Source organism: Anolis carolinensis, chromosome 4 (assembly GCF_035594765.1).
Source record: "Anolis carolinensis isolate JA03-04 chromosome 4, rAnoCar3.1.pri, whole genome shotgun sequence".
Classification (NCBI taxonomy): Eukaryota; Metazoa; Chordata; class Lepidosauria; order Squamata; family Dactyloidae; genus Anolis; species Anolis carolinensis.
Genome location: NC_085844.1, coordinates 228,377,982 through 228,405,968, shown reverse-complemented (window position 1 = coordinate 228,405,968; position 27,987 = coordinate 228,377,982). Strand labels below are relative to the sequence as shown.

The window sequence follows — 27,987 nt, the reverse complement described above, 5'->3', positions numbered from 1 at the left end:
ACAGAACTCTTCATATCAGCACAATATGACATGACAATTGGACTACTTAATGAAGAACAGAATAGCAACATTCTTTTAAAAAAGGGGGTGTCATGAAATCAGTTTGGCTTTAAATTTTTGTTTGTAAGAACACAATTTTGTTTGCCACTATAAAACAGGTTTTAATACCTCTGTTTGCTGTTCTGGGAGCTTCATGTTGTCAAATATCCTAAACACAATTCGAAACAGATCCTGCCACCAGTGTTTTTCAAAAGTGTGGCCATAGCTCTTCATGATTTCAAACATAACCGTCAGACCTCTATAATATGAAAACAGAATTCATCAGAGAATACAAGTTAACAGGGAAGAATGCTGATAATTAGACAGAGTCAAAGCTTTATAGTTTCATTACCTTGTCCGCACATCCAGTTTGCACCGATTGATGATACAAGAAAGCTCAAACAAAATAGGGAACCATCCTCTGACCCAAACCCTATCGCCAGTAGCCACATTCATGTCATCACTTGTATATTCTCTCAAAACCTGTGAATAGATAAGATATGATAAACAAATAAATCAGTTCTGAAGAGCCCCTCATTTGAAATTTTGACTTGAAATTCAGAATTGCAATTTGATGAAAGCCAAAACCACTCTTTGAAATGTTGAGGCATTTGGTGTAATGTTCCAATGAATCATGAAAGCCACAGAAATTCAGATGTTTGTATGAATAAGCACAAGAATACAAATAAGGAAAAAATACCTGAGGCCTTTCTGAAACGTATTTTGCACAATAACGGATCAATCTAATAGCTTCCATGCAGGTATCTGGAAAGGCAGCATTACAGGCAAATTCTGATAAACATTTTACAGCATCCTGGAAAGAATCTATTGCTGCAGGGAAATGCTGTTGAAAAATATTGGCTGTGGGAGAGAAGAAAAATGAAATGAACACAGTGGCCACATCTAGAAATGCTTCTCCTCACTACAAATTTTTGGAAATGTAGTTAAAATGTAAATATTTTTGTGAACCAGACCAACAGAACTAAAAATTAAATTGCTATCTGAACTTTGGAGAGGTGGGTAACAAATAAAAATGTATTGTTTTTATTATTATTATTATTATTATTATTATTATTATTATTAATATTAATATTATTATAAATAATAAAAGCTAATGACAATTACGTTGGTGGCAGTTCTGAAAGCTGACCATGTATACATGCCTGCATGATCTATCACAAAGTTCACTAGTCTTTTGGAGCATACTATGTAAGGATATGATACTCTATTACAGCAGGTGCAGCGCTACATTGCACCATATAAACGTATTACAAATGAAATAGAGATCATTTGTTAGTAACTATTTCTTGTAAATGCTTAATATAATACTTTTAGCTCTCTTTACCTTATAAAGATGTTAATACAAAGTAGACTCTGAGTACAGAAGAATCCAATCTAAATCAACTGTTGCTATAATGCGACATATGATGAACTAGTGTGCAGCTGTAGTCTCACCAGTTCTGGCACACTGGGACTTGCTGCATATATTTGTTATTTTTACAGTAATAATATTGCCACAATATAATACATGGGAAGAGGCTGAATACGAGAAGCACCTCTTCTTGACCATGACCCTTTCAGGCATCAAAAGATGTGGAGCAGCAGCAATATTTAATGTCAAATGTAGCCTTTGCCTGTCTCTTTTTTCTTCTTTACTAGAGATAAGAAAGGCTTTAAAGGTATTGAAATATTACAGACCCTGCTTCTTAAATAGGAGAGTATTTAAATGTTAAACACCTTCTGAGGAGACCTAAATAGTGACCTGTGCTTTGTATGCTTGTTGGGAAAATGTCAAAATTGGCAAGAATTACATTTCATCCTACCTACTTGGTCTTGGGATCTTAAGGCTTATTCGCTGCTGGAATCATTCTCTAACACATTTCCCAACTTGGAATTTGGCCCCAGGTTCAGAAGAGGTTTTCCTTCCCTTATTTACATGTTATATTATGTTCCTGAGTTCTATTAGTTGTTGATCCGATCCTATTTCTGAGACTGTTTGGGATATTGCTAATTATTTCTTTAAATGTCAGAGGCTAGGCTCTGCCACTTTCATCTCGCACACTTACTAACTATATGCCCTGTTGTTTGGAACGCCAGCTCCACAATATTTCCATCATGATCAGATGCTGCTTGATGAAATACTGCGAAGATATTCTTCCACCCTGAGCGAATATTAGCAGCTTGAGAATTCACCATCTGAGCAATGCAGCGTATTACCATGTCTCGTATTGTTGGCGATCTGGAAAAAAGGTATCTCATTTGTAGACTTATGCATGACATTATTAATATTATTCTGCAGAGGCGGAAGAAAGCAGATTAACTTTTCAATCTGTAAGAGGCACAAACCTGTTTTTCTTCATGATATGCTCAAAAGGCCTCAAGAAATCCTTTTGAAATCGGAAATTGGCCAGTTCTCCCTTTTCCAGAAACTTCATTGACAGCTGTCTCAAAGAATCAACAGCAAAGATGGCAACATCTTCATTAGGATTGCAACCAACCTGTAAATGAGAAATAAGAATTTCCTCAAATAAAATATCTTGTGAATATGGGACTGTATGAATCCCAACCTTGTCAATTAATGTAGGACACAGAAGTACAATGTCAATGACAAGTCAGAAAAAAATTGAGACTTGGGATTCTCACAAAAATTGGGACTCTTTAGAACCTCCAACCCTCAAACCCTGAGCACATTTTGGGAGCAAATGCCAATGATTTGAGTATAGGTCATTTCTCTGTAAGTCAGAATACAAAGTCTAGAAAACTGGCGAAACATGACAATCCAAATCTAACTAGGAACAGACATAAATCAGCAAATCTTGGAAAAGTAACAGACAAGTACAGCAGACAAATTTAAAATCCAACCCATGCCTAGTGCAGAATAGTCAGCCCCATTATTGACACCAGACCTTTCAGCATAATACTGACACATATAATGCACACATATAAACTATATATTCTGCAGAAGTCTCATGTCTCAAACTGAGAATTAGAACTTTAAGTGTCCATTTACTTCTACTCCAACTAGGACCAACGTATTCTCAGAGCAGTAAATTCCATCTGTGGAGTTCCCCAAACTCCCTAAAGGAGTTCATGCACTATAGGAAACAAAGAGATTATTCCTAATACAGGCAGTCCCCAATTTACAAACATCCAACTTACAAATGACTAATAATTAAGAATGGGAGACAACAGAAAATGAGAGGAATCGACCCCTCGGAAGGGAAATTCACTCCTGGAAGAGTTATCATGGGGGAAAGGTGTCTAACTGAAGCTTTATCACCAATCCTTGTTTTCACAACAAGCCAAATTTTTTCAAAATCCTATTATCATAGGCACAGAAAAGTGAGGTAAAATCATCTGAACAGGGGCACAGACTGCGAAACAAACACCGCAAGGGTTTTAACCCTTTCTAGTGCTATCCAAAGCTAAGACATACATATTATTGCCTGGAGTTACACTGAAAAAATTTACCTGTTCTGACTTATAAAACAAATTCAGCTTAAGAACAAACCTACAGAACCTATCTTGTTTGTAACTTGGAGACTTCCTATAATTGAATGTGTATGAAAAGAATGATACTCAGTTTTGCCAATATATGTTCTTCATGCTCCCCAAGTTTCAAATGGTCTTGTAGAATTCCCTAACAATAGGACTGCCATTTCTTTGTATCCATCTCAATTTATGATCCACATGCATACTTTTGAGCATCAAAACCGGGTCGATCATAAAACAAAATAACAGAATAACCAAATAACTCTGGTGTTTGAACTGATACTTAAAATGGGCTGTTTCATTGGTCCTAAGTTTTGAAATACCTTATTGAAATGATCTCCAATTACATGCCATATCCTGGACCACTGGAGCCTAATTCTGTTCATGTTGTAATAGGAAATTTCAACAATCTTCTGCAGACTGAACATGCGTGGATGGTGAGGAGAAGCCAATTCATCCATGGAAACAGCACACAACCATCGGACAAAGTCAACTGAAAATGTTATGAGAAGAGTTATTCCAATAAACATAACACCATGCAACTGCTGTTTATTTAAGAATATATTTTCAACATATACCTATTGCATTTCCATCCAGTCTAGTTGAGCCTGTAAATATCCTGTGGAAAAAACGAGAGAATTGAGCCATGTGATACAGAATACAAAAAAACTAATTAATATTTAAATAGTGACATGCAGAATATAGGACTGCTATCAGGGAAGTCTTAATTTCATACTATTTTATACTGATCATAGAATTATTATCTTTTTGTGTGCCATGCTGTTTAACTGAGATGAACAATGGGGCCAGAAAGGAACTTGTCGCTAACAATTTCTCTGTTTTTAGGATTTCCCTCTTGTCTCCTCCATCCAATTTTTAGTACTTGTGTTTTAGGCCAGGAGTGGTGTTAACATTTCATATGCTAGTACTGAAATGTTTATGTTGAAACCTACTTTTGATAGCCATGCAGATAAGCATTTCAATATTTCATTGAGGAAAGTATCCCATAATACCTGTCCACTGCTACAACCACACTTTGTGAACTGGTTTCTCCTACAGATTCCTGAATGCTGGCTATTTGCCTTCTATCAACACCTCCACCAACAAGGTTACCTATTGAAAAAGACACAAAAACTAAATTGGTATATACAAAGAAAAGAAAAACATTTGCAACCATCAACTAATTATGATTAACAGCTAAAACACATATTGGAAACAGAGGAGGAGGCTCAAACAATTATAGAAATGACAGGGTGAGAGTTTCTCATTAAAACATAGTCCTCTTTATATAATACTGCATGCAATACAATGACTAAGGAAATATTTATTTACTGCTTGTTCCAAGAATGCCAATATGAAAAAGGCTATGTTAAATATTGTACAATAGTCGTCTTCTGTTCAGTAACTGAATGAGTTACTGTCACTAATTCAGAAATATAGAATGCCGAAGCAGTTACCTGTCATTCTGAAAAGAAAGAACTGCTCAATCATCACTTTGCCATGAATTAATAAGCGTGTTCTCTATGACATAAAAAATGAGGTTACTCTCCTCACCTAGTCCAAGACCCATGAATTCTTCTCCTCCAGATGTGAACCCTTTGTGGCTTCCTTCTCTTTCACGTCCAGAGCCAGAAAGGTAACGTGTTTTAACTCCAGTTCCTATGAGTTGTGCTAGCTCCAGCTGGCTAATGCATTTCAAAATCTAATAAAAAAGAAATACCAATGTCAGGACTATGGTTGTGAAAGCTCCACGTGAGGAAGAACTCCCTCCTTTACTTCAGTACATATGCTCCAATATGCTGTGAAAGTCTGAAAACGACAATGTTACTAGAGCTCAACAATATTTGATTCTGGCCTTGAAGGCAAATTTGCAAAAGTACCTCCTTAATATCTAGATGCTGCATTTAATGAGGTATGTTCTGCATTCTAAAACAGTAAAAATGCATTAATATCTAGAGCCCATAAACAGTAGATGAACACTAGTGAGCACAAACCAAACCTTCCTGTGACTTTTACCTCATGCCAAGAATTTCCTAGGTAGTTTCCATCAGTGTGTGCCACTGTAATAAGAGTTTTAATTGTATCTATATTCTTCTGTTTCATTTCTGTAATGCTGGAGCTTGCTGTCAATAAGGAAAAGCGAGCAAGTGCCTGTACGTAAGCATCCCGTTCAAGCTACAACAAAAACAGAAAGCAAAAACAAGTCATAACAAAAGCTGTTCCTATAATCCTCATACATTACACACTACTACAAGAGATAGCATATGGGACGATGACAAACGTCTATTCATTCAGTGATGTTAAAAAAACTAGCTAGGATAATGAATAGAGATAGGCAGGTGTGAGGGAAATAACTATAATTCGTGAAAAATGGTATTCAGATTGGAAAAACCAATTGGTTTCTCAATCAGATAAAAATAGATACATATTTAGAATATTTTCCATTTAAAAAAAGTTTTCCCTATATACCATACTTAGATAGGGATTCTTACCCTGATTTTTGTCAGTAAATACTTAATTCCTGTTTCTCACTTGTTTGAGCATGTGGTTTCTTTTTGTGTTGTGAAGTTTTTAAAGCTTTCAAACAGTTATAACATTACCCTTTGCACAAAAAATGTAGAAAGAGGCACTAGAGTCAGATAAATGATTAAGACTATCTTCCACTGAGAGAAGAGAATGGCACAAACCAGTAGAGAAAATCTGCTGCCATACACACACACGAAGTCCTATCCTAGGAAAAAGCTGAGCTATACCTTATATCTACTATGATTGAGATGAGTTGGATCATTTTATTTAAATAAGATTAACTGTATAATTGCAATTTCTAACTTCTTTGGCCAAAACTCAAACCTCAAGTTGATTGAGGTATTTCATTTGGCTGTCAAGACACAGATACTTTTAAAAGACATATCTTATGAAACAACATCTTCAGAAGTCTAATAAGTATTGCCCTCAAGTTCCCTGGGTAATAGGTGTACTCTGTACCAACCTGCATGCCAAAAATGCAGGCTATTCGGATAGCACATCGTATTCCTTCTAAGCACAATGATGCTACTTCAGTATCATCACAGTTCTGAAGGCCAACACTGTAGGCAGCCAGTAAGGGAGTCCACACAAGCTAAGAAAAGAAAATAAGAGTTTCAATAAATTTAATGCTCATAATCCAATCGTATTTTGCCACTGGCAATACCTATAATAGAAAGCAGTCACATCAACAAAAAATTGTTTTTCACGTGATATCGAACAGCAACGGCACAGTATTTTTTAAACACGTGAATATTTGCCCGATCCCTTTGCCCTTCAGTACTTCCAGCTGATCTTTCCCCACAAATGCATGAAGATTTTTTTTTAAAAAATGAATGCCCTAAAAATATGGCCTTAGTTCTATATTTGAAAAAAATCTGCTGTCCTTTTAGGTAGCCATGACTTTAATCCCATACTCACTTTGAACATGGGTCTGACATGATCCAGGTGAGTTGCACTAGTGAAAGGTGCTTTTGCATGACTGACTGCCTCCATTAGAGCTTTAGCCGTCTTTGCCATTTGTTCCATTTCCATGTTGTACAATAACCGCCGTTGCTTCTCACTGGCTACATCTAAAGATATATGAAGTTACATAAGTAAGTCTTTCTTACGTATTTATGCTAAATTCTAGACACCGGAACACAGGCTTTAAAAATAAAACGTTTTACTCTTCCAAGAAAACAGCAACCTAAAACATTCATCTGTAACTGAACATACTAAATACTGAAGATAAAAGTATGTCATTCATATTGAAGTGCTTATATTTCAATTCCTAAAAATTCATATTTTCACTTTATAATTTAGGAAATAATTGTTTCTGCAGCTCAGTTTTTATTCACAGTACATTAAATTATAACAGTTGTAGAGCTATTGCTTATGAATTATCCTTTTTTTTTTTTTTTTACAAATATTTGCTATATACAAATTTTCCTTTTGTAAGTAGCAAATAACTTTCCTTGGTTTGTCACTCCACTCCCAAGCAGTAATGGGAAAATAACATTTTGGTACATATTGGAAAGATATTGAAAAGCCTAGTATTTTTGAGGGCTTAAGACAAAAATCATACTTGGCTTAGTAGATTTGGTTGCAATTGCATATCCTTTTGTGTCCTTCATTGCAATTTTCTTTCCTTCTATTTCATCATATATACTAGATAAATATTCCTCTGGGAGGTCTTTACTGTCATTGATCCCACGGTTCATTTTTATGTATTGCTCTTTTGTCATCTTATTTTTTACCTGTAAAGGCAAAACATAAAGAAATTGTAAGAAATGTTCTGAACGTTGCTCAGCAATCTATCTGCAGCTATTGTGTAAAATATTTTAAAGATATATACCTGGGGACTGTGCAGATCTGTTGTTAACATTATAATAGAATATGCTAAAACATATGCAGTGTCAGCACTAGCGAACAGAGTTTGTCTGAAAAGGTAAGAAGAATAAAGTTATAAAATACTACATTTTTGTTGTCAGATCTCATTTGAATAACACTTTAAAAAAAGAACATTCTATTTGAGTTTTTTCTGTTGCAAAGCAGATGCTGTTCAGTTTTTGTAACTGGAGGATGATCCAGAGTTTGAAAGACTTTGGTCAAAAACAACAAAGACATTCTGCACTTCAGTAACTTGAGAAATTCCATCCAAACTTTTCTATGCTTGCTGAATATCAAGTATTGGGAAACATCAGCACTTTCACACATATTCCTACACATGTAAGACAATTTAGTGGCTGAGAGTAATATGACCTGTGACTAGGTTTCTCACTTCATACAATTAAATATCTTGCTATAATGTTCATGGTGCAGTAGAATCACAAAGTGATTTCACTTAATATACCAGGGAATGATGGGAATGCTGGCGTACTGAAAATAAACAGTGTGGAGATACACACTGCCAGCCTGTTCACTTTGGCCTGTGGTTTTCAACCTAAGAAGCGACAAAAAGCAGCTTCAGAATTACTCCTGAATTCTTACTCAGGTTTGTTGGCACGTATTACAGTAACTTATGTTAGAAAAATGCATTCCATTCATTTTCAGGGAGCCAGAATTCTTACATTCTTTGGCTTATATAGTAATGTCTGAGTGTGCAAGTTTGTCTAAACAATTTTATAGAACTTTAGCTGTGATATATATTTGCTGTAATTTTTTTAAATCATTCAGATAATTATGATTTTTTTCTTTATAAACTTGGATAGTAAGCAGGATCAATAAGGCTACCTAAATTATCCCACTTTTCCGCAACTGAGGCTTGCAAACATGCATTCATTTCTATTATGATTTGTCTGATATGTTTCAAGTTACCCTTGGTTGCACTCAATATATCTAGCAGCAAACTTTTCCATTAATCTGTCGATCTTCTGGGCTTCACCAGGTAACCGAAATCCCTCCAGAAATATACGTAAAGCAGAGACAAAGTCTTTTCCACAGAAATCAAGAAGGTCTACATAGGCGTACATGACTTCCTTGTTAAACTTGTTACTATCCCCCAGGAATTCTCCCACTTGGTTCTATTAAGGGAAAACAAAGTAAAGCAACAAATCAAAGAAAAACGTGTATAAAATGATTACACTCACTTTTTTTTTAATTACACTCACTGATACTGCATTACTTCCATTAAAAATAATGTTTCACTATTATTGCTAATGTTTCATTTAATACTCCTAGTTCCATGAGGTTTCTGAAAAAAAATCTATGGTATGATCATAGGAGGACTGATCAGCATCCTTTAGTTTTTGTTCCTTTTTGTTTCTGCTCCTTAAATCTGACTTTTTAATTTTTATTTATAATCAGCTAAGACATACCCAAATGACAAATGCCCTTTAGATTGCTTGTGCTTGTCCATGGGCTCTAGTGACAGTTTTTAATACTTTTTAAATAGGACATTTGTTTGTTCTAGAGCACAGTTCCCAAGGCTTTTTGGATTTCATTGTCCACAACTGTTACAGTGCTTGCGACTTGTCCTGCTAGCAGGAATTCTGAGCCTTGTCATTCGTTAGAGCTTGCAGATCTTTCAGTCCCCCAAAGCAGCAGTTCTCACATTTCCTCTATAGTCTTTGTCCCATTCCCTTTCTCTCTTACTAAAGTGCCCAGATTCAGAAGCACTCTTCTAAATGTAACTATCTGACATTTGAGAAAAAAAGCTATAAGGAATGGGTAGCATGTGTCCTTCCAGATGCTGCAGAACTGTAGCCCTCAGAAACTTTATTCATGGCCAATGGTCAGGTATACTGGGATCTGCAGTTGAACAACATCTGGAAGACTGCATAATTCACCTCTGCTATGTACCTTGAACAAGACGCTTCATGACACTATAACTGATATTAATATAGGAACTTTTTTCATGTCAGGAGCGACTTGAGAAACTGCAAGTGGCTTCTGGTGTCAGAGAATTGGCTGTCTGCATGGATGTTGCCCAGGAGACACCTGGATGTTTTGATGTTTTTACCATCCTAGTGGGAGGCTTCTCTCATGTCCCCGCATGGAGCTGGAGCTGATAGAGAGAGCTCATCCATGCTCTCCCCGGGTTAGATTCAAACCTTCAAGTCACAAGGCTTTAACCCACTGTGCCACCGAGGGCTCCACCAATATAGGAACTGAAATGGCATTGTGTTCTGAGTGTTGGACACTAGGGCTCAAATCCTTGCCTGGCCATTGGCTGTTTTGGCAAGTAACACTCAGTCTTCAGAAGAATGACTCAGTCTCAGAAAAATACAATGGAAAATGAACTCTGAACAAAACTTGCCAAGAAAACCCTTTGACACGTTCACCTTAGCGTAGGCAAAAGTTGGAATAACTTGAAGGCACACAAAAGCAAATTTAATATGAACACCAGTGTCCTTGGGCTCCAGTACAAAAAAATCACTTATCATGAAAAGCCTCATCAATGTGATATTTACATACACTCACACACTCGTATGTAAACTACTATGGCCATCATCTGAAAACAGATACTCCTATTCAAAGAATAGCATAATTTTGTTAATGTAAGAATCAGTCTTACAGAACATAGGCGTTCTTCTTGGTGCAGAAATTGTGCTATGTCTTCTGCTGCTATGCCAAGCATTCCCTGCTCCTGCAAATACTGCAGGCCTCTTTTGGTCTTTTTGTTAAACCTGGGAGGGAGGTAGGGAGAGGGGGAGAAGTGACAGGTAAATCAGATACATGAAGATTTTTTTAAAAAAGAAAACAGCAAGATAAAGCATTGTAATAAACCTACCTACTAAGTTAGAGTAACTGTAAATTTTATCAATATATCTTCCTTTTTTGTGAACATTTTAAAATGCACAGTTAAAACTCTAAAGAATGAACTGGAATTATATTTGAAGAGTGAACTCATATTTGTACATAGCAATAAAAGTTCACTTGCACAATGGCATCTTCATGTATCTTCTATATAGTTCCCCATTTGTGCTTTTATCTTTTTAGTGACATTGCAAGGCTTCTGAAATAGCGCAGAATGTAGCATGGCAGGGGTTGGGATGCGTGTGGAATTGGGAGAATTTGGAAAGGCTTTTTTGTACAAGAAGAAATGCCTTTCCAAACATACAACCTATCTCTGGAAACAAGCTACTGTGTTATACAATTTTCAGGAATATATAATGCTGCACGCACAGCATACATCAGGAAATGTAGTTTTTAAAATTAACAGTCATGATAGCTGTAAGGATTGGAACAGAAGTGAAAAAGTAACAAAATTTTAAGATGCTACTCATTCACTAGACAGGAATTAGCACTATATGCACATAAACAATATCTAAATACAGTAGAGTCTCACTTATCCAAGCCTTGCTTATCCAAGCTTCTGGATAATCCAAGCCATTTTTGCAGTTAATGTTTTCAATATATCGTGATATTTTGGTGCTAAATTCGTAAATACAGTAATCACAACATAACATTACTGCATATTGAACTACTTTTTCTGTCAAATTTGTTGTATAACATGATGTTTTGGTGCTTTATTTGTAAAATCATAACCTAATTTGATGTTTAATAGGCTTTTCCTTAATCCCTCCTTATTATCCAAGATATTCGCTTATCCAAGCTTGGATAAGTGAGACTCTACTGTATATAAAAAAGCTGAGGAGTATCACTTCATTTATCAAATTCTTATTAAAAACATAAATACAGCACTATAAGAATATTATTTATTTCCCACTGTCTCCTTAAACTCTTTTAATGCTTTTTAAACATTAGTGGTTGGCTGTTACAATGCTACAGCAGACATTCCAACTCACAGTTCAATCCCATGTTCAATAATCTCTTTTTGTTGCTTTATGACCTCAAATTGTTCTGGGTCATCAGGGACAGCAGTCTGGGTGCCAACGCTCCCAATTCCTGAGGAAACTGTAGAATCCAAAGAGCTTGCGCTGCTTCTTCTTCCCCCCATCTCCAAACATTTGCCTTCACTCATTTCTTGATCTAAAGGCCTATCTGGACCTGCATGATAAAATGATGTAAAGAGGTACTTCAAAAGAATATGGAACTCAAATATATTTTCAGTCTCCCTAAAACAGACTGGCATTAAGTTGTAGAATCAGGGAACTGGAAGAGATAAGGAGGGCATAAAGTTTGCACATTTGCTATTTCCCACTAGTCTATAAGCCTACTACAGGAAGTACGAAGATAATAACCTAGGGAAAACAGCATTCACCTTTCATCAGGGGAGTACTTATGCTATAGTGCCCAAAGGAAAGGATTAGAAATTGCTTTCAAGATAGGCTAATAGTCATAAACTCAGAAAATAACAATTTATTTTGCACGTTATTAATTAGCATCTCTTAATTTGCATTTTTATATATTTTTAAAATGGCACACCAAACTCAGCCCAGAAAACTCTAGTTCTCTGATGATCCAAAGCAGACTGTCTGAAAAAAGAAGCCAGCTATAGGTAACAACTGAGCAGTTGGTACAACCTGAGCTTCCAGCTATATTAGATGTACACTATGAGATACACAAGCAAAATAATTTCTCACCAAGGCTGGCCTGATGGTTGGGATTCACATACAAGTCTTTGCTCCATTCTACCATGCACTTTAAGATAGAAACCAAACATTCAAGACCTTTCTTCCTTAGGCTTAGTTCCTGCATACAAAAAAAAACAAATAATCCAGAGATACACTGTTAAAAGGGCAAGACACTAGGAAACCAGGCACATTAACTCCATAAATAAAAAGCCATATTCCATTCAGGTTTCACACTAAACCATGGTTTGCATGAACTTCAGCGCCCAAGTTTGGTTCCATTTCCCACCTATTCAGGATCCATTTCCAGCTGCTGGGACTCTCAGTGGCCAAGTGCATGGACTTAGGTAAACATTTAATTATTCAAGATTAAGGGATTAGAAATATTATTTTACCCCCTGCTGAACCCCTCTATGTGTGAACCTCACTAATATAATTGCTTTACATCTTTCTAGGATATATTAATACAAGGAAGCTAGCATCAAGCTCAACTGAATGAGAATAAACATCGCAACAAAGTAAGTCAGAGTCAAGCATAGGATTGCACTGGGAGTCTTACCTGCAGAGGTGTCATGCCTAATTCATGTCCACTCCGTCCCTGAGCAATTTTAGACAAGTCATTTACTAGCCGTTCAAAAATATTAGCAGCATTCAAGTCACAGTCGTAGTTAACATATATATCCACCACACACTGGGCATCTAAAACAAAAATTAAGATTAGAAGAAAATATTTGGCAACAAAATATCACAACTATAGATTAGATTAGATTATACCATCTTGCCACTCTGAACAAACCCAATATAGACTAATTTTGAAAGCTAAGCAGGGTCAGGATGGAAGACCACTAGGGAATATCAAAGAGTTCTACTTAGGCTTAGGAGATGATCCTGCTTGAAACTTTGGAGCGCTACTGCTAGTCACAGTTATCAATAAAAGCCTTGGACAGTCATGTGTGTTCCTATATATTTCCTACATTCTTTCTCCAAGTATATGTTAAGAAAGAATAGAATGGAAATGTCTGAACATTGTAGCCAATTTACCTGCAGAAATTCTAGTCAAGGTCTGAATAACCATCCATTTGTGCTCAAAGGAACTGGATGAAGTTTCTAAAATGTTTAGGAAGATCTCTTTGAAAAACACCTGTTGAGTGCAAAAAGAAAAAGGTGTCTGTACTATAAGCATACATTCCATGTATATCATTATCTTATTCTAGGTGCATCATTATCATGTTCCAAGTACATCTGTTTATCCCAGTAATTTGTTCAGTGTTTGAAAAACGGTAGTAAACATACATTTGCATAATCAGCAGGTATGAGTTTAAAAACCTATACTGTACTTCGTGAGAGTCGTGTTTCAAGGACTACCATGTCTTACTAATATTGTAGTTAACTGAAACAGACTGTTAAACACTCAGAATGGAAAAGTACAAAAAAGCCTCATACCTCAATCTGCATTTTTAAATGAGTTTTAAAGTTTGAGAGAAGGGTGAGGAAGATGGCAAGAGAAAGCTCAAAAACATCAGGAACAGAAGATACTCCATTTTTAGATAATGCTACACAGAGATATTGCTTGATTGCATTTATGAACATTTCATGTGTCCTGAAGACCGGACCAGCATTCTGCAAAACTGAAAGCAGCAGCTGCAGGGACACTATCTTAGAACGTAGCTCATGGGACCTGCAAACAGTAAACAGAAGAACTGAGTCACAAAAGTCTTTCTTCCTGGGTATGCTTTTTGGAGTTCATGTGACAGAGTTAGGGGAAAGTTGGGAAGCAAACTGGTGGAGGTGATGGCCAGAAGTGACTGGACCCAGAGGTAGCACTGTCACTTAATACTATACCTTGATCTTTATCAAAATAGAAAGCATCCCTTGTCTGAGTATAGTGGTGAAAAGCCTAAGTGGGCAGCCAGAGGTGGCTGGCCCCTCTCCAAAGAATAATCCTCTACTTATCCAAGAGCCATATAAAAATCCATAGTTGCGCCCTCAAAAAAAATCGGTCTTCCACTTATACATGAATTGACTAATAGATGAGTATATAATACTAGTTTAATAAATTACGAATGCCCTTATAAGTAAGCTGTTATGAATGCTGTCAATAATGGATCCAGCCACAACAAATACTTTTTTTTACAGTTAGTCAATATTTTTAGATTAGCAACAGAACATAAAAAGATAGTCATTATTGTTTTCCTATCATGTCTATATTAGCTTTCCTGATTGAGTTTATATTCATAATTTTAATTGGTTCTTACTTGGGATCTGGAGGCCCATCACCAAGCGGTTTCATTGAAAGCTTGCACAATGACCGGAACACAAGGAAGGCATCCTTCTGAAGTATATGGGAAAACTTAGCAGCTGCCTGAGGTCCAGGTACATCTGTTTCCTAAATAGCAAAGTCATAAAAAAATCTTAAAATAATTTAAGATTACAGATTTTTTGAAGTAGGATGCAGTAATAAATGCCTACAATACTGTTTTCCTTAGATCTATGTAGCGATTGTGGAGATGTTTATAGACTTTAAATGACAGAAAGTTTTGTCTGGATGGAACACTAAAAGGCAGTTCAGCATTCTAAAATGCTGTCTCTGTGGGGTCATGCAGTCTCACTTCCTCCAAATTTGGCCATTATAAGGGATCTGCAAGCTTCTCCTTAATCTTACATTTACACAATGACAAAAATTATAAAAACTCTGAATAGCCTTAAAATGGTTTGTTAAAACAAGACTTGTTCAAATCTTAGCTTATGAAGCTAAATAGTTAAAATAAACAGTGGGTCCTTGGTAACTGGTGATATTTGATACCACAATATTAAGATTCATGGATACCCATGTTCCATTATATACAACGTTGAAATAAAATGGTCTACTTATATAAAATAGCAAAATCAAGCTTTGCTTTTTTGGGATTTTTAAAAAAATTCCAAGCTATGGATGGCTGAATGAGAGCATACAGGATCTATGGCTACAGAGGGTTGACCGTAGTTAAGCATTAACCACAATTTAGGGTTCAGGTGACACAATAAACTGGGGTTTAATCTAAACTAGAAGCAAAAAAATTATACTACTGAAGGAGACTACCGTATATTGGAGGACATTATATGTGTGTGTGTGTGTGTGTGGGGGGGGGGGGGGGGGGGGTTGGGAGCCAAAGAGTCACACATTTTCATTCTCTTATTTCTAAACCAAGTCATGGTCTTGCATTACATCTCAACGCAGTTCTGTTTGTAGCCAAACAACACCACTGTTTGCTTTGAGCTCTACTAATGTGATTACATCAGGCTGAAAGAGATAAACAGCTCCAGAAGAAGCAAACAGTCAAAACATTATGTAGGAAATAATTTATCTCCTCTTAGTTGTATTTAAGGAAAGGTTGCAATTTAGTAGGGAAGCACACACATTAAATACTGAATATGTAATGGTCAGTCACCGATATCCTGTGGATGTAGTGCTGAAAACTGCCACACATCAGTGTAGCTATTACTGAGCTACTTATTTTCCTTATTTAGTGTCTATACATCAATCTACCTGGCCCCATGAGCTAGATCCACTAGTATTCAGGATAATTGTAATGGCTGTGCAGCACAATATAACAACATCCAAAATCCACAAGCAGCAATACAGGTTTTGAGCAAACTCCAAAGCATAAAATACATTATGCAAGCCTTTAAAACTCCACTGGCTTCGCCATCAGACAAATGTTGACTATTATACAGAAGATAAATGGTGATATCAGAGCTTTTACTTATGAATTTTGTTGTCTATGATCTGACATCTGTTGATATAGGATATGTTTTAATTCATAAAGTAATCATAAATAAAATATCAATATGAGCAATAAAACCTTAGTATGTCTGTTTTTATTTTTTTATTTTTTTGAATGTATGTTACTCTGATTGTATGTTAGATTATTTGTGTTGGAACTAATAAAATGAAAATAAAATCTCAATTTCTGCTAGACATTTTGGATTCCAGCTTTCATCTGCCATAGACAGAACAAGCAAATGGAAAGGGACAGTATGTATTTTAGTCTAAAATAACTAAAGTGACTCAGATTGGGGAGACTATCTAAATAAAGGCATTTTCTCAAAGGTATTCATTTTTTCTTTTTGTTTTTTCATTCAGCAATTTCTTTTAGTTTGGAAATCATTTTAACATATTGCTTCCATAAAGGATTAAATTTTCTCAAAATTCCATTCGTAGGGCCAATTGACCAAGGAAGTCATTTTCAGATGGACTGTCTATTAATACAAATCTTCTGGCAGTGGAATATCAGAGTGACACTACATGTACGCCATCACACTGAACTGCTTTTATTGCATTATGAGTTTTGCATATGTTACCAAAAGCTATTTTGAAAAAGTTGCGTATATTCCTAGCAGAGGTGGGTATGTCTTCTATTTACAATTTTGCAGCCCCTCTGCTGCCCCTCAACTATACATGGACTAATACACATATACTGTAAAAGTATTGTAGAAATACACAAGTGACTGTAACAAAAGTGGAAAAACATGCTTCCATCTCATCAATTAATCAAGCTTTCTTTATTATGGTCCATGACCAGCACAAAGTGGGGCACAAACACCCTGGGACCAGCACAAAGTGGGGCACAAACACAGTTCCCTATTAAGCAGTTATAAAAGAACAGATTAGAGAACAGTTTGAAATCACAGTTTAAAAACATAGATTAAGCTTCCATTGCATGAAAACTGCAGCATGAAAATGTCTTGTGTTATACAAAGTACTGAAATGTTAACATTTCAAAGGTAATCATTGTATTGAAACAAGTGTATTAATGAATATTATGGTGCCTTATACTAGTAAAGGCACTCCATTTTCAACATTCAAATTGTTGATGAACATGATATGCATGGAATGGGAAGTGATTTATTTTGAAATGACACCCCCACCTATTTTATAACAATTCCGCAGTCAGGAATATCACATCCATTTCAATGTACACTTAAATTTCCTACCAGATTATCTGTGGATGAAACAGATTGGCTGTCATCTGGAATTCCATTTGCTTGACTATTTTCACTAAACCCACCAGGTGAGGCAGGAATTGCAGCTCCCAGTTCAGACAAGATCCTGCTCGATTCAGGTAAAGCTTGCCTTTTTATTTCTTCTTCTAAAGAGACTGAAGAACACACATATTCACAATCCTATAAATAATGATCTCAACAAATAATCTTATTCAAAGAGGCCGAGAGAAAGTACTCATAGTAGAAAGTATAAAAGTATTAGAGAGTGTTATATTTTATATCAGATATGGGTGATTACTAGGCTGATATAGAATCCTAAGGGTGGAAGAGCACTAGATCTTTTGCCAAAATAAACTCTAGCTTCCTCTCACCAAGTTTTAAGTCCTAGAGGAAAAGTTTGAAAAAGAGGATGTTTCTTTGAAACTCTGAAGAAAGAGAGACACTTCCCCAAAGAATTTTTTACCTCTAACAGCTGAAGTGACCACATCCTCCAAGATTCTTTTAACAATTGCTTTGCCTTCATCAGTTTCTTCTTCTGATAAAATATGTCAAAAAGTTATTTGAAAGAGTTGTAATGTAGTATTTTGAAAGGATTAAAAAAACACAAAGTATTATTTTAGAATTCACATTTCTCATTCAGTAAATCTCCTATAATTTTTTTAAACATACACATAGCCTAAGTAAAAAAAGGTGATCATAGATATTTATGCTCTATTTATACAAAAGTATTTAAGGAAGCCTCTATGGCTGAACCTACACTGCCAAATAATGAAGTTTGAATTGCATTATATGTTCACTGTTGAGCCATATAAAAGTTTGAATTGTATTATATGGATCTACACTGACCATATAAAGCAGTTCAAATAGAATTATTTGGCATGGTAGATCCACCTTATGTGGGATAAAACCTAAAAATAACTGTAGCACCTGGTTTTCACACTTGTTGCATCCAGTCATTGAATAGGGCTTTTTACAGATGTTGGACACAACAGCAGAACAAAAGCTGCTGCATGACATCTTTTGTAGGTTTCACATCATGCAAAAACTCTTATTATAGAAATCTAATAAACTTCTAAAAGGAAATACATCTCTTGTGTGTTTGAAGGCTACAGATAGTGAAATGACTATGAACGTATGGTATTTTGCACTAGATTTCCAAGAAGAGTTGAATCTGTCCACGTTCAACTTCTAACAATGACTGTGCCTCCAGAACCACCTGAAATCTGCATTTACAATCATATTCTATATCTTAATAATATATTACTTATAAGGATAATTGAAAAGTTCACTGAATTAAATGGGGGCACTACTTAATCTATACAGTCATGCAAATTATTATTGTAGTATGTTTATTCTTTGTTCTTCTTGTGTGCCTTTGAGTTGTTTCTGATTTATGGTGATTCTAAAATAAATCTATCATGGCAAGATTTATTTGTTCAGAGGGAGTCTGCATTTGCCTAACTCTGAGACTGAAAGAATGTAATTTGCTCAAGATAGGTTTCCACAACTGAAAACCGATTCAAAACTTTGTTTTGAGAGTCATAGCACTAGAATTCAATGATCTACCAGAAAGTGCTGGTAGCTTCAAGATTGGACTTCTGCAATGCTCTGTACATTGGGTTACTCTGTACCAAGTTCGGAAACTCCAATTAGTTCAAAACATGGCAGCCAGATTGGTTACAGGAACATCTAGGAGTGAGCATATTACACCCATATGAAATTAATTCCACTGGTTGCCATTTAGTTTCCGGGCAAAGTACAATGTGTTGGTTTTGACTTTTAAAGCCCTATGTGGTTTGGGTCCAGGTTAACTACAGGATCGCCTTCTCCTACACAATCCACCCTTTAGTCACCCAGAGGACCTTTCCCAAAAGACTGTGGAAAGACTGGCTGGAAAAACTCCAACAGCTAATTGAGCTGTTGGGATTTAAAACCCAACTGAAGACCCATTCTCTTCTGGCAGGCCTACCCAATCAGGAGTTTTTATTTACATTCTATTGCTAACAGCTGTAACTAGAGAAACTTATTGAAAATACGATTTATTTATTTCTACACAACTAAAGACACAGCAAAAAGGTACTACAGAGCACTTATAGCATGACTGCCCTTTAGTACGTTCCGTGTGACTCATGGGTCATATTTTAAAATATCTATTGTCAGTTATAGGAAATATATTTTAAGAATGTGTAGCATATATTACTTCAAATGTAGAAAAACAGCCACTAGAACTATTGCAACCACCAGAGTTCTGATTGCTCCGTGGTAGTTATAGCAAGAAGCAATGTCTGAAACAGGTTGCAAACAGGACAGGATTCATACTGTGATTAAAAAGTAAAAAGCAATTTTATCATAGTTAATCATACTTAGGAAGGATATAGACAGTGCTAATCACTAATTTATGATAAGAGGTTTTTCCCTGGAAAAAATTATATTTAGAAAAAGTCCAACAGAAAGCAAAACCCTTTCTGGAAGTTCTTTTTCAAAATTAAAATAGTAATCAGAGTAAACTTGAAGTGTTAACGGACTGGTTTAGATCCCTCGCTGAAAGAAGAGGGAAACTCCTCTGTGTGTTTCAACCAAGGGGATCACTTAATTTGCATAATTTCACTACATCCCAAATGGGATGCAATCCACCATGTAGGAAGCAAGGAATTGTTCTACTGACAGTTGACAAATTGCTTATTACTGTTGATCCATCTGGAACAGTGAAAGAAGTCATAAAAGCAGAAGCCTATGAATTTTCTACACCTTAACAGAAAGATTTCAATGAATAATATGAATCTCTGTGTATGCGTGTGCACCTTCATGCTTGGACTAAAAATTACTTTCATTTTTCCATGCATTCTGAAAATGTTCAAGGATAGTTTCTGGAGCTGTGAATGAGCGCCATGACGTACACTTCTACCTCATCTCTACCTTCTGTTCCTTACTGTTTTCATTGTAATGATCATGAATAGTCTTTGGCCAGAGTTCCCCATTATGATTGAACCAAGGCATTCTTGTACAATTATCTTTGAGGTTTATTAACTAACATTAACCCCTACCAAAGTTACAAGGGAGGGATGGGGTGAAGAAAAGTGTGTGGCAATGTAGCTTATCCATAGCTCCACAGAGCATGGTTTGTCAAGCTTGGATTTATTGTCTTAATATTTGGCGATATTTACCAAATACTGAAGGAGCCAAATGGTCCTCTGGTTTCTGATCTTCATCTTCTTTTCTTTCGGGCTCACCATTTGTTAAATCTGTTTTTACTGGAGTTGATGGTTTACTGTCTTGTTGACTGTACCTCAATCGGCCAATCTTGGGAGATCCTGACACAGTATGAATCATAGGAGACTGACATCTTTGTTGGTTTGATTTCTCTAATTCCCTTGCCTCTTGAATCTTAAAAAAGAGCATACACATACAAGAAAGAAACATTTTTCTAACATACTTTGTAGTAAGTTACAAAATAATATTTCAAAGGAGGGAGAACCAGATATCACAGCATACATTTTTTTAAAAAATCTATATTCTTGCATCTTCAGGTCAATACAGAACTTTTCAGTTTCAGTATTTCTTTAAAATATATTTGGTTAACTGAATTTTGAATATAATCATGCAAAAATTAATCTTAAGTCTAAATCATGCTGCCTGTTTTAAGGAAAACAGTGGTAGCCTGTCATTAAATATAGTTTAAATCTAACTCCCCAACTTGTCATTGCTCACAAATGACATAAGAGAGAACCACAAATATGGAGAAGAATCAAACCACGATAGAAAGATGCCACAATAAAAAGAAAGAATTTAAGTCTACATATTGCTTATGCAAGGTCACAAAAACTCAATTTCCACTAAACTAGTTGAGAGAACTCTGATATGTCACCTACATTGACAGAATTCCCCTTTCCTGCTTTGTTTTAAACATAGTTTGTTGAAATGTCTTGATGTCTATTTCACAAATAATAAGTATGCTAGTTTGAAGGGACTTCTGGCTAAATATATTTTGTTTGATTCCAACATTAGAATCATGGAATCAGAGTTGGAAGAGACCACATGGGCAATCTAGGGCAACGCCCTGCCATGCAGGAAAACCAATCAAAACACCTTCGACAGGTGACCATCCAGCCTCTGTTTAAACTAAACCATAGTTATAGCAATCCCCACCAAAGTAAAAGTTCCCTACAAACAATAGTGGAAAAAAGAGGAAAATAGAGGAAATGAGAAAATTTGTGGCATGCTATTTTATCCCTTAAACGACAATTTAGATTATTTGAATAATACATATAAATTGAGTCAGTTTTTCTTTTTGTCTTTCGGTTATCCATAAGATGAATTTGACAGCAGAAGTCCAGAAAAAGAAGCAGCAGAAATACATTAGTTTTCAAGGCACATTGATGAACATTTATTACGTACAGCTTGGTTTTCCATCCGAGTGAAAATGACGTTCAGCATTTGAGTGAGGGTAGCCTTGGCAGTCGTTTGATTAATGAGATTTTTACTGGCCAGATAGATGTTGTAGCAAGTTCTAACCGTCTGAAGGATTGTTCCCTCATGAATTTCTATATATGGGGATGTGACAGCAGTGAGAAGAGCCTGAGAGAAAAATGAAGAAATACATACATCATAATAATGACATGTGAACAAAGATGGTACAAAATTATTTTTAACAATGCAGTGTAAAAGCAGGGCTAGACATTTGTAAGACTAATAACGGAAAACCAGGCTTTGAAGCATGAATTAAGGGAAGGGAGATTTTACTTCCTTAATCCTTTCTTCAAAGACTGTTTCAAAGCAAGACATGAACACTCTAGTATACTGTATCTTTCTTTCTAAAATAATCAGGATGAAGGGAATGAAGCTAAGGAAAGCAACAACATCTTGACAGTGAAAGCTCAAAATCTTAAATGGATACTACTTTAGGTCACAATTTCTTCAGAAAGACCTAGGTGCTACTCTAGCTTGTGCTTTCAAGCAAAAGATACACCCTTGACGTTCATACCCTCCCACAGGCTGTAGCCCTTCATATTTCCCATTGGGGAGATGGTGGCGGGGTATAAATAAAGTTTTATTATTATTATTATTATTTCTCCTTTCTGGATCATAAGAGACAGTGTAGGCTCATTTAGCCTGTTTCGTATTTGTAGAACAAAAATGAATATTTGTCCTTCTTTTGAGAATTCATCAAATTGGATCTAAGATTTATTTTCCTTTGGTAGATAGGCTTTTTTTTTTTGGATGGGTGCAGAAAAGCTCTCCATTCAATTGAGGGAGAAAGCTCTGCCTACTGGGGATCTTGGCATTTAGCACGATTTCTAGAGACTCTGGGGAACATTTTCAGGAAGCAGAGCAAATACTGTGAGAAGGGCATTATACAAAACTAGCTTTTAATGGTGAAATTCCATGTTTCTAAAAGCAGAGAAAATTGGCTTGGAGATTGCACATTATTCTAATACTACAAAACTACCTTAACATCATTTTGAATACGTCTATTAAAAAGTAAAACTCACTGATTTCACCAGGTTTTACTTTTTACTAGAAGGGGAGAGGCCTACTAAAAGACAGTATTAAAATAGGCTTGTTAAAATACAAAGCAATAAAATACCTTTATTATTTGTAATTGAACTCCTTCATCAGTTTGAGGACCCTGGAAGCAATTACAGATTGTTTCAACTATGCGGTCAATAAGGCGCTTTCCAGGAGCCCCACTGTCTGGAGCATTGCCAGTGATATGTCCATATGCAATGAGTTTCTAAGAAAGCAAAAAAAGAAAAAAGAATATACAACATCACAATCATTTTCAACCCATTCTGTCATTTAAATACAGTAAGCAAAATATTAGAACTTCACCAATAGATTTTGAAGAGAAAGAAACAAATGGAAAAACACTTTTAAATGAATTGAAAAGGGAAAGGGCTAGGCAAAAAAAAAAAAAACATTAACCAAACCCTGCACCTAAAAATCATCCATAGACTTGAGTAACTCAAAAGTTACACTAAAGGTGCTTGTTCCAGAGTAAGGCAGATGAAAAAGGAGAATACTTACAAAACCAGAATATAAACACTAATAAAGGTTTGTTAAAATGTTTTTAAAAGGAATACATAAATGCATATGCTCCCACATAGACCGTGAAGATCTTTAAAGAAAAAACAAATAGTTCTAATAGATAAACACCTATTTAAAGAGGTTACCTGTAAGCAATCCAATGAGGTGCTGACAATTCGTGGGGACTTTGACTGGCAGGCCAATTCAAATGGAAGGAAATATTTATCTGCTTCAATGAAGTTTGGTTTTGGTGTAGTTTCATTGCCTTGGCTAGTTAGAGAAATGGAAAAGAAATCATGTGATATTAAGATCGGTCCAATCATTTCCACAGTAATATCTCAGTCATATAGAGGATGTAAAATGAAGGTAATTTCTATATTAAAATATTAAGACACAGGAAATAATAATCCACCCCTTAACACATGCCAGATGTACACACTATCTCCAGTCCAGATTTGTATACTGTAGGCTTTACTATATAGCTCTTTTAAGAATAATCCTCCACAACCTGGAAAACAGCTATTTTCCATACCTGCTAGGGAGTAGGTTTGTCAGCAGGCATGTGAAATACTGAAGCCTATGGCCACAGTCTCCAATGTCCATGCCTGCCAAAAGTCAGCATGCAGAACTTCTCCCTAGCGTCTTGTAAAGACAACTTTCTGTTAGTCTTGCTTGAGCAAGACAATTGGTCTAACTCCACCCTAAGTGAAACCAATACAGTTTGTCAACTGTTGAAACACTATGAGGAAAGTCATTCCTGTTTGCAGGAATTTGAGGACAATAGCATGAAGAATAAAAAAGCAACATTCAGTTATGTGGAGACAGCTAAAAGTTTCCTTTTTAAAAGATCAATGAAATAATCTTTCAATGGAAGTAGCGTGCAATATTATTATTTCCATGTAAATTTAATGTAAACAGTAATCAGTTTAGTTATTTTTATTATTAGTTCCCGGATAATTAAACCTCATGAGAGAAAACAGCAAACCAAGCATGCCATAAATTCTTCATTAAAAGCTACTTTCTTTATTAAACTTAAGCAATAGTGGAACACTTTGGCATATTACATTGTCTACAAGCTTTTTAAAAGATAAGAAGGGATACACATGTAAAAAAAATAGAATTAGAGTGTTTCTGTATTTCCAGAAAAGTATAACTAATGCAAGAGCCTCCTCTTCTAGATTCAATGTTACATTTTCTGATTAGTTAAAATGTTGAAAAAAATAAAGCAGAAAAAAGTAAACAAAACTGTTCTAGAAGAAAAGATTAAAAACAGCTTGGAAAATAACACAGAATAATAGAAAAATATCATTAGAATTTTATTAGGATTCTCCATGAATATATATTTAAACAATATTTGCATTGGGCATAACATCTCATTAAGGAAACGTGCAGAAAAAACACCATAAAACTATTTTAAAATGCTGATAATATTAAAGAGAAGCCAGATCCCAAGAGGTTACAGTTTATTTAATTAATCATGCTGGCTGATAACTCTGTCAAAGCCAATTAAAAGGTATGCAGTAAATAAATCTGTCAAAAGGCTATGAAGAAAAGAAGCTAATATATAGATCTGATGACATATAACGGTTAAGTCAAAAACACTGGAAGAAAAAAATCCAGTTGAAAAGAAAGGAAGTGGTAAAACAACATCTTTGAAAAGTCGTTATTTGTATCTGAAATACAATGACAGTTTTACTTAGGCCATTCATAGCCACAAGAATTGCTTAAACGTGTACCTATTCTCCATAGTTTCCCATTTTTCCTAAAGACCCAATTGCAAATAAGTGCTCTTATATCATCCAAAACCACTTTCTGTGCATATGTTGCTCAAAGGCAAGACAGAAATGCATGCAAGCAGAATAAAACACTGCACAGATAGTGGAGCATCAGTCAGACAACTATGTTGCTTTATCTTAATTTCAGCTGTGTTATTCTTAATATAGTAGAGTCTCACTTATCCAACATAAATGGGCCGGCAGAATGTTGGATAAGTGAAAATGTTAGATAATAAGGAGGGATTAAGGAAAAGCCTATTAAACATCAAAATATGTTATGATTATACAAATAAAGCACCAAAACATCATGTTTTACAACAAATCGACAGAAAACGCAGTTCAATGCATGGTAACATTATGTATTTACGAATTTAGCACCAAATCATAGCAATGTATTGAAAACATTGAGTACAAAAACAATGACTACTAAAAGGCAGACTACACTGGATAATACAGAAGGTTGGATGAATGAAGGTTGGATAAACGAGACTCTACTGTACTTAGATGAACAGTGTCACTGTGCCTTTCCGTGCACAGGGCTAACCACATTTTGGACTTTTAAAGAAGCTGTATATACACCTACATGCTAGATGCTTTGATCTTAGGCAAACAGTTACTCACCTTTGCTTTTCTAGTTCTGCTTTGATTTCATCTGGGGATAAAAACATACAATAAAAGTTTATCTTGCAGGTTTACATCCCACAAATGGTAATACTGTATTTGACTAGATATGTATATACAAGTGAAGGAAGCCCCCCTACATAACATTTATTTTGTGTAACAACAGTCCCATTCCTCCCAAATGCTTTTAAATAACTCTTTTACAAATACATCAGCAGCTAATTGTTGATCATAATGGTTAGCTGAGATAGGCAATTATTTGCTGACCATCATGGCTGATAAAGAAGGACTATGAGAACAGCAGTGTAAAAACATTTATAAGGCCACAGGAGATACCTGAAGTTACCTTTCCCAATAGTCTTGACTATTATACATAACTTTTAATATTTTAATATCAATATTACACCTTTTAGTATCACTTTAACGTTTTCTAACGACTTATAACTACAATATCCTCCACCTCCTTGTTATACTTCTGGGACATGAATGGGTACATTATTTTTACAAGGTCTTTAGCCTTTTCTGCCTCAAAAACTACAATATCCAGGATTCAATAGCATTGAGCCATGGCACTTAACGTGGTGTCAAACTGCATTAATTTTGCAGTATAGATGAACCCTGGGAGCCCCTGATTGAGCAACAGGTTAAACCGCTGAGCTGCTGAACTTGCTGACTGAAAGGTCAGCGGTTCAAATCTGTGGAGCGGGGTGAGCTCCCGCTGTTAGTCCCAGCTTCTGTCAACTCAGCAGTTCGAAAACATGCAAATGTGAGTAGATCAATAGGTACTGCTTTGGCAGGAAGGTAACAGCACTCCATGCAGTCATGACGGCCACATGAACTTGGAGGCGTCTATGGACAACGCTGGCTTTTCGGCTTAGACATGGAGATTAGCACCATCTCCCAGAGTTGGGGAAACCTTTAACTTTTATAGATGAATGCCATTCCTTTATTAGTAGCTGCACTCTAAAAATGGCTGACAGAGAAGTGTAACAATGAAAACTGTGTGTCCTGATCCAGGCCAGTTACTTTAGTGCGACAACATGCTATCCCTTATCCCACATTGATTCTATGTTCCTCATGGCTTAACAAATAATAATAATAATAATAATAATAATATTTTATTTTTATACTGCGCCTCCATCTCCCCGAAGGGACTCGGGGTCAAGCCCGGATAAAAACAGCAAACCAAATAAAAACATCAAAAAATACAAACATAGCTATTAAAATTCAATGCTCTAAATGTAACAAAACATAACAAAAGAATAAAATAATAATCATATTAAAACGCAATAAAACATGGATTTGGCACCCAAGTAAAGAGGTAAAAAAACAAACTGGGCAAAGTGAAACGAGTGAATATTATAACACGAGGTAGTTGATTGAATACAACTGTCAATGAAAAAGCAACTTGGGAGGGGCGGACCCTGTGACTGTAAACAAACTGATAGGGCAAGATAAAGTGCAGTAAAATGAGGAAATGGCCACAAATATAAGGTCTATCATATAAATTTATTTATTTCATGTCAAAAGCATTGCATAACAAATACATTTTAAAATGATGAAAAAAAATTAGAGGAAATCACAAACAACTAAATAGTTTTAGACCAGAAACGGGCAACAGCAACCGCATTGTCCGTAGCTTTAAACAACTCCTCCTCCGTACATGAGGCAGGACATTGTGGGCAAGCATACATATGCGGAGTTGTTTGTTCTGCTCCACAGTCACACAAGGTGGAGGATTCCTCCAGGTAGTGCCACCTTGCCAAGTTGTCTTTAGATCTGCCCACTCCACTTCTGAGTCTGTTCAGGGACTTCCAAGTTGCCCATTCTTGGTTTGCCCCTGGAGGAAGACCCTCATGGGGGACCATCCAGTTAGAATTGCCAGGTTTAGCTGCCCACAGGGACACCCTTGCTGTTGCTGGAGGAACATCAAGAGGAGTGGTGGTTCTCATGAAGCCCTTCCTTGATTTGAGTCTGGTGGGAGGAGGCTGATAGTCATGCAGTGGGTGGCTTTCACAATCTTCAACCTTATTTCTCTCACAGTTAGCAGCAACTTCCCGTCGCACGTCAGG

The 27,987-nt window shown here is 35.9% G+C and overlaps 1 protein-coding gene across 5 annotated transcripts in view; it reads right to left on the bottom strand.

The window, feature by feature from the left end:
• arfgef2 (ADP ribosylation factor guanine nucleotide exchange factor 2) overlaps nucleotides 1-27,987 on the bottom strand; it is a 56,017-nt gene that overhangs the window by 11,552 nt on the left and 16,478 nt on the right. For 2 of the 5 annotated variants that reach the window (XM_062978919.1, XM_008110117.3), the window contains exons 2-30: nucleotides 25,916-25,946; nucleotides 23,666-23,789; nucleotides 23,080-23,226; nucleotides 21,891-22,070; nucleotides 20,660-20,879; nucleotides 17,959-18,030; nucleotides 17,487-17,650; nucleotides 14,768-14,898; nucleotides 13,956-14,190; nucleotides 13,554-13,653; nucleotides 13,072-13,211; nucleotides 12,525-12,633; nucleotides 11,787-11,988; nucleotides 10,553-10,664; nucleotides 8,854-9,059; nucleotides 7,892-7,976; nucleotides 7,622-7,793; nucleotides 6,976-7,127; nucleotides 6,521-6,649; nucleotides 5,548-5,706; nucleotides 5,086-5,233; nucleotides 4,545-4,644; nucleotides 4,110-4,150; nucleotides 3,855-4,024; nucleotides 2,386-2,537; nucleotides 2,106-2,278; nucleotides 740-900; nucleotides 392-522; nucleotides 169-298 (exon numbers count right to left, since the gene is read on the bottom strand). In XM_062978919.1, the coding sequence (XP_062834989.1) occupies nucleotides 169-298; nucleotides 392-522; nucleotides 740-900; nucleotides 2,106-2,278; nucleotides 2,386-2,537; nucleotides 3,855-4,024; nucleotides 4,110-4,150; nucleotides 4,545-4,644; nucleotides 5,086-5,233; nucleotides 5,548-5,706; nucleotides 6,521-6,649; nucleotides 6,976-7,127; nucleotides 7,622-7,793; nucleotides 7,892-7,976; nucleotides 8,854-9,059; nucleotides 10,553-10,664; nucleotides 11,787-11,988; nucleotides 12,525-12,633; nucleotides 13,072-13,211; nucleotides 13,554-13,653; nucleotides 13,956-14,190; nucleotides 14,768-14,898; nucleotides 17,487-17,650; nucleotides 17,959-18,030; nucleotides 20,660-20,879; nucleotides 21,891-22,070; nucleotides 23,080-23,226; nucleotides 23,666-23,789; nucleotides 25,916-25,946 (4,076 nt within the window). The remainder of the gene's footprint in view (nucleotides 1-168; nucleotides 299-391; nucleotides 523-739; nucleotides 901-2,105; nucleotides 2,279-2,385; nucleotides 2,538-3,854; nucleotides 4,025-4,109; nucleotides 4,151-4,544; nucleotides 4,645-5,085; nucleotides 5,234-5,547; nucleotides 5,707-6,520; nucleotides 6,650-6,975; nucleotides 7,128-7,621; nucleotides 7,794-7,891; nucleotides 7,977-8,853; nucleotides 9,060-10,552; nucleotides 10,665-11,786; nucleotides 11,989-12,524; nucleotides 12,634-13,071; nucleotides 13,212-13,553; nucleotides 13,654-13,955; nucleotides 14,191-14,767; nucleotides 14,899-17,486; nucleotides 17,651-17,958; nucleotides 18,031-20,659; nucleotides 20,880-21,890; nucleotides 22,071-23,079; nucleotides 23,227-23,665; nucleotides 23,790-25,915; nucleotides 25,947-27,987) is intronic. The other 3 variants (XM_062978917.1, XM_008110119.3, XM_062978918.1) reach the window with 3 other exon arrangements.